The following is a 10,640-nucleotide window of genomic DNA, read 5'->3' as shown; positions in this document are numbered from 1 at the left end:
CTTCAGTTATACCCCCGCTCACTCACATTATCAACACCTCTGTTCACTCTGGTACATTTCCCACAGCATTCAAGCGGGCTCGGGTAACCCCATTGCTTAAGAAACCCCCTCTAAATCCAGCACTTTTAGAAAACTACAGACTGGTATCCCTTCTTCCGTTCATTGCAAAGACACTTGAGCGAGTTTTGTTCATCCAACTTTCTCTGTTTCTTGCACAGAACAACCTCATGGACAGCAACCAATCTGGCTTCAAAAGCGGCCACTCAGCCGATACTGCACTGCTCTCGGTTACTGAAGCCCTGAGACTGGCAAGAGCGGCTTCCAAATCCTCAGTACTCACCTTGCTGGATCTGTCTGCTGCTTTTGACACTGTTAACCACCAGATCCTCCTGTCCTGTCTCATCCTCATGAAGATGGGCATTTCAGGAACCGCACTCCAGTGGTTTAAGTCTTGCCTCTCCGGTAGGTCCTTCAGGATGTCTTGGAGGGGTGAGGTTTCTAAGTCACAGCTTCTTGCTACTGGGGTTCCTCAAGGCTCAGTGCTTGGACCACTTCTCTTCTCCATCTACATGCCATCTTTAGGATCTGTCATTAAGAAGAATGGCTTCTCCTATCATTGCTATGCTGATGACACTCAACTCTACTTCTCATTCAAACCAGATGATCCGACAGTAGCTGTTCACATTGCAGCCTGTCTGACAGACATTTCTGGCTGGATGAATGTTCATCACTTTCAACTCAACCTTGCTAAGACAGAACTGCTCGTGGTCTCAGCCAACCCTGCACTTCATCACAACCTCTCTATACAGATAGGTTCGTCAACCATAACTCCTTCCAGGACAGCCAGGAACCTTGGAGTTGTGATGGATGATCTGTTAAGCTTCACAGACCATATTGCTACAACGGCCCGGTCTTGCAGGTTTGTCTTATACAACATTAGGAAGATTAGACCCTTCCTAACAGAACAGACCACACAACTCCTTGTCCAAGCTCTTGTTCTCTTCAGACTGGACTATTGTAATGCTCTCTTGGCGGGCCTTCCTGCATGTACTATCAAGCCTCTGCAACTGATCCAGAAAGCAGCAGCCAGAGTGGTCTTCAACAAGCCGAAGAAAGCTCATGTCACACCTCTCTTCATCAGCTTGTACTGGCTGCCAATAGCTGTTCACATCAAATTCAAGGTACTGATGCTTGCCTACAAGACCCACTGGTGCTGCACCAATATACCTAAACTCGCTAGTTCAGACCTACGCGCCCTCCAGAAGCTTGCGTTCTGCAAATGAACGATGCCTCATGGTGCCATCCCAAAGTGGCACAAAATCACTCTCACTGACCTTTTCCTGGACTGTCCCCAGCTGGTGGAACAACCTGCCTATCTCAATCCGAGCAGTCTTTAGCCATTTTCAAAAAACATCTAAAGACACATCTTTTTCGCCATCACCTGACCAATTAATACTTGCACTTACCAATTCTGTTCTATTCCTTTCCACACACTCCTGGTGTCAGAGTTGCTGAAGTGGTCTTCAATACGTCGTCTATAGCTGGCTTGTGCTTTTTTTATGCCCTTCTTAAGATTGTGTTTAGCTACATGGTATGCTTTGGGGTAACCACATTTAAAGGCATTTTTGCGTGTTCTCAGAAGGTATTTCCCCTCTTTGTTCATCCATTGTTTCTGATTAGCATACCTCTTTATTGTCTTCTCCACCGTAACATTTTCTACATGGCTGTTAATGCAGAAGAGTGTCTGTGTATTCCTCCAGGTCTGGCACATTTTCATGGGTTGCACTATCTGGGAGTTAGCATACCTCTTTATTGTCTTCTCCACCGTAACATTTCCTACATGGCTGTTAATGCAGAAGAGTGTCTGTGTATTCCTCCAGGTCTGGCACATTTTCATGGGTTGCACTATCTGGGAATTGTTCGCAGATGCAGCAATCAAAACAGTCCTGAAGCTGTGCTATGGCATCCTCTGGCCAAATCTTGACCGTTTGAATGATGGGTCTTGACTTGCGAATGAGAGGTCTGTATGCTAGGGTCAGAAACAGTGAGAGGTGATCAGACTGACCAAGAGGATGGCTGGGGAAGGCTCTGTGTGAGTCCTTGATGTTGGTGTACACATGGTCCAAAATATTGGAACATCTGGTGGAACATTTCACATGCGGATATAATTTATGGAGCACTGTTCGTAGATCAGCTTTGTTGAAGGCTCCGTCTGGGGGAGCATCCTGCCGTTTGCAGATAGCTGAGTGTAGCTGTGTTAGCGCTAGTTTGACATAGCTTGTTGTGGAATATAAACTGCTACAAAGACAACGGAGAACACCCGCGGTATATAAAACGGTCTACATCTCAGCATGAGATACTCTAGATCCAGTTGAACAGTAGCTCTCGGCTGCAGTGTGGTTGGTACACCAGTCTTTGTTGATATAAACACAAAGACCCCCTACCCTTCTCTTACTGGAGTCTTGAGTGCAGTCTGCTCAGTATAGCGTGCGGCTAGTTAGCTCCCTGGCTTTATCGGGGATTTCCCCACTCAGCTACGTTTCCATGAAAATCAGCGCACAACAATCCCTTCGGGTCCATTGCCACAGCCGAACTTTGTCCATTTTGTTGGTTAATGCTCAGACATTGGTTCAAGTAGTTTTCAGTTTTCACATCTTTTTGGCTACATTTACACTATTGCATTTTTGCATGACGGTAAATGATATTTATGTGATTTGTATGAGATTCTGCCTATTTTCTTAACAATACAGAGTGTTTATGTGAGAAATGCTAAGCAGATTATTAGCTTGACATAAAAGGCTACAAATAACATATTTCAGCAACATTATATGGCCAAAACACATATTAGAGCGCAGTCTGAAGTTATTACAAACACTAGATGGTGGTTTTCGCTCGTGTGGCGTAGACAGAGATCTTTTTCTGAAGCACAGCAGAAATGCCAGTATGGACAAGGATAGTTTGCTTTTAAAAATGCCATTTTAACACTAGTGTAAATGTAGCCTACATCTATGGGGGTCAGATGCTCACACACTAGAGCCTCACGTGTGAGCCGTCTCTGGGCATCGGCGTAAACTAGTAGATGCGCAGACCAATCTGTGTATGACAGCAAAGTACCCCGAACAGATGCTCCGCAAGCTTTCGAATCACTCTCGTGGTACATTGATGTCAAACGCCAATCATCCTGCTTACCTCTGTGTCAGGTCAAACACACCTAATGCTTTTTTTCTTGCTTAACCCCTTAGGTATCAAAATTCAGTACCGAATGACAAGACATTTTTCAATACTCTATGGTATGGAGGCAATGCGGTCGGTGCCTAAAAAGTATTGAATTCGATACCCAGCCCCACTTATAAGGGGTTTGCTAACTAACTTAGGTGTGTCCTAAAGAAAGTGCCAAATTAAAAATATTGAGAGGTTCTGAGATTACATGTATAACACCCCTTACAGTAGTTTAGTACTAATAAGAGCTATTAGGATAGCTGCTGATATAGACAGCTAATTCCTCACTCTGCTCCAAAAATATCATCAAACTTCACACCGGGCTTCTATTTCTGTGTTTTATTTCAAGTCATATCTTTAAAATGTTGCTTTTGCGTAACTCCTTACCTTGACTTTCCTTTCTCTGTCTTTCTCCATCATTATTTGATGAGAGCTGTTACGCGAGGAAATGGGGTTATGCCATTATACTGCAAGTGACAAAAATCTCTCTGAAAGCTCTTCAGTGTTGCCAAAAATAACTGTTTTTGAGCCAGGACACAAACTGGAATCTACACACGCACACACACACACTCACAGAAGTGCTTGTTACTGAACATCAAGAGTGTGAACATATGCTCGTGAAAAAGGAAAGCAAGGACTATTGTTCAGACACAGGTAGCGGGAAGCTGCGTCAGTGGAGTTGCCTTTATTTCTCTCTCTGAACTGACTCTTCTGTATAGAACAACCACAGAGACTGGGAACGAGGGGGGGAACGTTAGGACACAACCCATCGTCAGCTGGGTTGTTTGAAGCCTCTCGGCCATGGGACCTCTTGTGAATTAAACTCTGTAGGGTTTCGTCTCTGATCCACAGATGGGGGGTGGATTAAGGACTGAACCTGCTCTCCGAATCACTGATGGATGTTGTAGGTGGACGTGCTGTATCACCTGTGTTATTGTGGCTAGAAGAATTTTTTTGCTACCGCTCCAGCCATTCTTCGAGTCCGACCTCTGTACATATACGAACCACACGAAAGCAAAAGCAAGTCTTACTCTACTCGTCTCCTGTACATAGAAGAACAAAAGCAACAAAAAAAGTATCAAATACTATGAAAAAACAGTTCTTGTACTGCAACAGAAATCGAAAATAAAGATGTTTTGAAGTTTGTGACCTAAACACCATGCCAGTCTCTCCCTCTCTCTTTCTTTCGCTCTCTCCGGCCCTCATTCAGTCCTGCCCTGGAGCACCGCAGTGCCAGGAAATCTAATTGTCTGCCAAGAGACAGCGAGAGAGAGACAGAGAGACAGAAAGAGAAGGATTTTACATACAAATGAGATAAATCCTGGCACAATTTTTATGTAATATAACCCATTACATTGTTGGTAATGTTTGACCTTCAACATTCCCAGACAGGAAGCGCTTGACGTGGATGGAAGGGGAATACACTGTGCCTCAGGGGCGCACTGGTGAATCGTGGGTTGATTGACAGCAGCCGTGATGTAGTGTTGGTTATATTTTATCTGGAAGATGTAATAGATATCAGATGACTAGATGAATAGAATATATTTAGGTGAGAAAAAAAATTGGGGGGCACATTCGGAAAAGTTTCAGTCGCAAACCCTAGATTGTATTTGACTGTTTTACATGCCAATATCAGCTGTTGTTTCTGAAACTGGTGTGACAGTTGATTTACAATTTGTATGTGTATGTCTGAACGTGAACATTTGGATGCCTGCGAACCAGAGTACGTATGTGTGCGAGTGTGTATCTCAGAGGCTATTTTTACTGGGTTAGATGGACCCGCATTAGAAGAACAGGAAGCAGAGTAAATCTATATCTATATTAGAGCTCAGTATAAGCTTCCATCTAAAAGACTTTGTTAACGGTATTTTAAATGTAGTTTTTTTGCCAGTCAGGTACAATGGAAACTGAGGTTTAGAACAAAAAACAAAACAAAACAGGTTTAGCATTCATTGAGCGACAGGAACATCTGACCAATGAGACACAGCCTCTGTGGTTTAGAATCCCCATATGCAAATGAGCTGCATAGCCTATTGAACAAAAGAGAGGTATTCATGAGTGCCCTGCCCCTCTGCTCAATATTTAAGTCTTTCATGTCTGATATTTTATTTATTAATATTTATTTGTCTGTTTTGATTATTTATGCACATATTCATTTCTTCAGTGTGGTTTTCATTCTGTGTACAGAGCATATGTAAGGATGACGAGAGTGTGCTATATTTCAAAAAGCATACTAGCATACTACTCTGGCTGCAGTATATACAATATATTCTTTGCACAGTATGCACATTTTCTCCCAAATTACCTAGTAAATTTTGCCAGAATGAGTGGTAAACAACATAAGCTGAATTCGGAACACTATTTCACTATTTTTTTTTTAAATACACTGTATACTATGCAGTAAGTAATAAGCTAGTATGCCATTCCAAACATAGCCATATAGAGAAAGAGAGAGAGCAGGGGTGAGTATCCATGATTAATGTCAGAGGAAGAGGTGATGTCAAAACTACACAAGTCTACAGCTGGTTAAGAGAAGGTCTGCTGCACCCACTGTCAAATGTGGAGAACATTGTGCATCCCGAATCAACATCCTATCATTCAATCCAAGCACCATCTGCACTCTCCCTTTCTCTATCTCTCACTCCTGTAAGTCTTCTAAGGGGACGTGTGTGCAATCCATTGCATGGTAACTTGTACTGATTGACACAGGGTCAGTATGTTCACCGGTGTGCTGTGGTTAGTACACCCGGTCCTATATTTAGCCCGAGGCATGTATGATCAGCTTTTCTTTAAAGCAATGACCTGAACATTTTTTTACTTGCTTTTCTTGCAAAAATGTTCCATGTTGATGAGTAGGACCAGCTTCAACTGGTCAGCAGGTTTGACCGTTTGAATGTATTGTCATACACCATTGTGAACTGGCTCTTAGAGCTTAGGATGCCCTCTAAGGAGATCTGCTCCTGACTCATGGCCCTCTGCCCACCTGGCACCACATCGCTGCTGTTTTACCCCCTTATACCCTTCTGCGCCGGCCCGCGGGAGAGGCTGTTTACCTCTCTCCCTCCATCCCTGGAGACGTCCAATGTGCGTCACGTTTTGTGCATCTCTCCTTTTTGTGCCCTTGCTCGTTTTTATTTCCCATCTACCCTTCTTCCACATTCCCCCTCCTATACCGTTCTTAGCTCACCGAAATGTTTCTACATGGCTTTCCTAGCTGAGCATTAATGTGGGAAGATTTGTAATGTTAGTCAAAGGCTTTGTTTACATGGGACTGAAGGGATAATATAGTACAGTGTTGAATATGGTTATAATGACAGTGATTATGCGCCGTAGTAAACTGCTAGACTAAAGCCTGCTCCGAGGGACTGCTACCACCTCCAAAATCCCCATACAACCCCTGATTATCATAATAATACTAAGAGCTATAATCTAGCGGAGTCAACCCACCATGCTCCCGCTCTCTGGGTTTCTCCCTTTGTCTTTCCCCCCTCTCGCTCTTTGAGAGCACTTGTGTTCGCTGTTCTTTAGATATGAAAGGAGTCACCCCGATCCGCTCTCCATATCGGCCTCGTTTTCATGTCTTCACATTCAAATGGAGAGGCAAAGAGTGCATGAGTAGACACCGGATGACTAGGCCCAGGCGGAATCTGCCAGCTTTTTTCCCCATTTTTATGCGGAAAGAGTTTAAATATGATAAAATGTGTTCGGTTGAGCTCCGAGTGCTACACTTTTATTGGTAGCTGAATGAAATTTTCCAAAATATGAAAAGAACCACTGCAAATCGCTTGACGAATGCAGATTTCTTTCCTATTTTGAATTTCCTTTTGACACAAGAAGTTCTGTCTGGATATATCCACCATTTTAATATAACCAATAGCCTTTAGTTTACATCAGTCATCCATGATGACAGATGGAATTAAAGGGAAGAGCATTCAAATTCTAGATCAGACTGCAGACTTGCTGCCTTCACATGCTATCATAAATTTCCTATTTCCCACTTATGAAGTTGTGATTACGAGCTTGTCGTATTCAAGTGCTTTAATTTCAGAAAGACTCAAATGTAGCATCCCATTTGTTGACAATCATATAAACATTCACCGCGCTATACATGCAGTTTGTTGACAATCCTGGAATTTTGGTCAAATACATATTTATGATAATTCCGATAGCACGTGAAGGCAGCACTAGTTTGCAGCGGTGTGTTCAAGCGCAGCTTTTTGGTTCAGATCAACAACACAGTCGGCTTTCAACACTGATAGTTCTTTGAAGTTGGCTTGATGTGTCCCGGCTTTAAAAGCTTTAATGTTGCTTTTCACATCTTTTGCTTTGTGGCTTCAAACTGTGGTTATCTTGTATTTGTCTTTTTTTGCTTTAGACCTGCTAGTGCTGAAAGAGGAGAATCAAGATCCGAATGAACTGGAACAGACAGATCAGTATGAGAAACACCATGATTTCATAACTGGTGAAAAAGCCACACAAACGGCATCTATACGTAAAAGAGCTCAGAAAACCAAATCTAATAGCTCTTTCACCTGCCATCATTGTGGAAGGAGTTTCAATGAAAAACGAAGATTTCAAATGCACGTGAGAGTTCACACTGGAGAGAGACCATTCCCCTGCCAACAGTGTGGAAAGAGCTTTGTTCACCAAGGAGCCTTTAAAAGGCACATGAGAACTCACTCGGGAGAGAAGCCTTACACCTGCCAGCAGTGTGGAAACTGTTTCACTCAAAAAGGATCTCTTAACAATCACATGAGAACTCACTCGGGAGAGAAGCCTTACACCTGCCAGCAGTGTGGAAACTGTTTCACTCAAAAAGGATCTCTTAACAATCACATGAGAACTCACTCGGGAGAGAAGCCATTCACCTGCCAGCAGTGTGGAAAGTGTTTCGCTCAAAAACCACACCTTCAAAGACACATGAGAACTCACTCGGGAGAGAAACCTTACACTTGCCGTCAGTGTGTAAAGAGTTTTACACAGAAAAGCACCCTTCATTCCCACATGAACATTCACACTGGAGAGAAGCCTTATACATGCAAACAGTGTGGAAAAAATTTCCCTGCAAAACAAAACCTTAAAATCCACATGAGAGTTCACACTCAAGAAAAGCCTTACACTTGCAAGTATTGTGGGGAGAGTTTCACACATGCATGCACCCGTAATTACCACATGAGAATTCACACTGGACAGAATGTGTTCAAATGTGATCGTTGCGGAAAGACCCTCACAACAGAATTTAGCCTCAAGTGTCACAAGATGATTCACACTGGAAAGAAACCCTTCAAATGTGATCAGTGTGGAAAGCGTTTCATATGTAAGGTAAGACTTAATTACCACATGAAGACTCATTCAGCAGAGAAATGCTGTAAATGTGCTCAGTGTGGAAAGCGTTTCATATGTATGGTAAGACTTAATTACCACATGAAGACTCATTCGGCAGAGAAATGCTGTAAATGTGCTCAGTGTGGAAAGCGTTTCATATGTATGGTAAGACTTAATTACCACATGAAGACTCATTCGGCAGAGAAATGCTGTAAATGTGCTCAGTGTGGAAAGCGTTTCATATGTATGGTAAGACTTAATTACCACATGAAGACTCATTCGGCAGAGAAATGCTGTAAATGTGCTCAGTGTGGAAAGCGTTTCATATGTATGGTAAGACTTAATTACCACATGAAGACTCATTCGGCAGAGAAATGCTGTAAATGTGCTCAGTGTGGAAAGCGTTTCAGTCATAAATGTAGCCTCAATATTCACATTAAAAAACAACACGCTCGAGAGAAGCCTGTGGGAAGAGCTTCTCATAAATAGAAGATCTTAAGATTATCATGACATATGTGTGGAATCATGTGAAGAAACCCACATGAGATTTAATTCAGGGGAGAACTATTTTGTACGAAGTGTTTCTCAGTCAAATGAAACCTGAAGACTCACACTCGAGAGAGACCTTTCACGTGTTTCTGTGTGTTCCTGAAACATCATTCAAGAAAATTCTGGAAATAAAGTCTGACTGTGACAAGAAGCAAATTTTAAAAATCCCCAGCATATTCACTCTGGAGGAAGGCTCATTAACTGTGATCAATGTAATGCATTTCTTTTGACATTAAACCTGATAGAAGTGGCCCTGCAATTTAAAATAGCGCCAAAAAATAGGTATCTGTTTGAAATTAAGACTGCGCTCACACCACAGCTGAATGTGTGTTGTAATTGATTATGGCACCTTCATAGCCATGTCTTTTATTTGTGTTGTTCACTTTTTTTTTTATACTTGTCATGGTCTCCTGTATCCACACCTGACTGTCTCCTTTGCTATAGTTTCAAATATTGTAGTAGACACTAATTTTGATTGTATGGAGACATTGTGCCGTTCAGTTTACTGGTAACTTGGAATCAAAATATTACGTTTCGGTCTTACTGCGAAATGCCACAATGTAACTACAAGGTTATAAATAAAATGGTGAACTGCATGAAGTATTGAACATTGCACTGAATTATTTGATGTATGTTTAGTGAGAGAATGCCCATGTAAACTTGTTTCCAGTCTAGTCTAGTCAAGTCAAGTCACCTTTATTTATATAGCGCTTTTAACAATACAGATTGTGTCAAAGCAACTGTACAGCATTAATTAGGAAAATAGTGTCAATAATGCAAAATGACAATAGTAAACACTCATTTTTCAGTTAAAGGCAGTTCACCATTGAATTCAGTGATGTCATCATCCAGCTCAGTTCAGTTTAAATAGTATCTGTGCAATCATGTCAACTATATCGCTGGAAATTAAGTGTCCCCAACTAAGCAAGCCAGAGGCGACAGTGGCAAGGAACCAAAACTCCATCGGTGACAGAATGGAGAAAAAACCTTGGGAGAAACCAGGCTCAGTCGGGGGGCCAGTTCTCCTCTGGCCAGATGAAACCAGCAGTTCAATTCCAGGCTGCAGCAAAGTCACATTGTGCAGAGGACTCAACTGGTTCCTGTGGTCTTGTCCCGGTGGTCGTCTGAGACATGGTCTTTACAGGGGATCTGCATCTGGGGCTCATCTAGTTGTCCTGGTCTCCGCTGTCTTTCAGGGCTGTAGAGGTCCTTTCTAGGTGCTGATCCACCATCTGGTCTGAACACGTACTGGATCCGGGTGACTGCAGTGACCATCTGATCTGGATACAGACTAAATAAATAAATAAACAAAAGCAACAATTTTTTTTTCTGGATGTAAGCATGAAAACAATGCCTTACGGTATTGCAACGCATCAAAGCAGTCAATACAACACAGTCAAGAATAACTTAAGTAAACTGTGGACTATCTTTGACTCTTGCTGCTGACTTGAATGACGATGATTCCCGTTTGTCAGTTGATGGCCTTTAATTTTCAACTAGAAATGTGCACGCTGCTTTTCTGATGTTCACTGAAGTTTTCCGTGTCT

The 10,640-nt window shown here is 42.3% G+C and overlaps 1 protein-coding gene across 1 annotated transcript; it reads left to right on the top strand.

The window, feature by feature from the left end:
• The first annotated feature begins 569 nt into the window (after window positions 1–569).
• On the top strand, window positions 570–9,690 carry LOC107675921 (gastrula zinc finger protein XlCGF57.1-like). Its single transcript, XM_016470419.1, has 2 exons — window positions 570–813; window positions 7,595–9,690. The coding sequence occupies exons 1-2, from the start codon at window positions 570–572 to the stop codon at window positions 9,031–9,033; spliced, it is 1,683 nt and encodes a 560-aa protein (XP_016325905.1). The 3' UTR covers window positions 9,034–9,690.
• Window positions 9,691–10,640: the final 950 nt, after the last annotated feature.

The sequence above is a fragment of the Sinocyclocheilus anshuiensis genome, unplaced genomic scaffold (assembly GCF_001515605.1).
Source record: "Sinocyclocheilus anshuiensis isolate Anshui unplaced genomic scaffold, SAMN03320099.WGS_v1.1 scaffold2628, whole genome shotgun sequence".
In the NCBI taxonomy this organism is placed as follows: domain Eukaryota; kingdom Metazoa; phylum Chordata; class Actinopteri; order Cypriniformes; family Cyprinidae; genus Sinocyclocheilus; species Sinocyclocheilus anshuiensis.
Note: the sequence above shows the minus strand (reverse complement) of the source record. Positions and strands in the feature narration are given on the sequence as shown.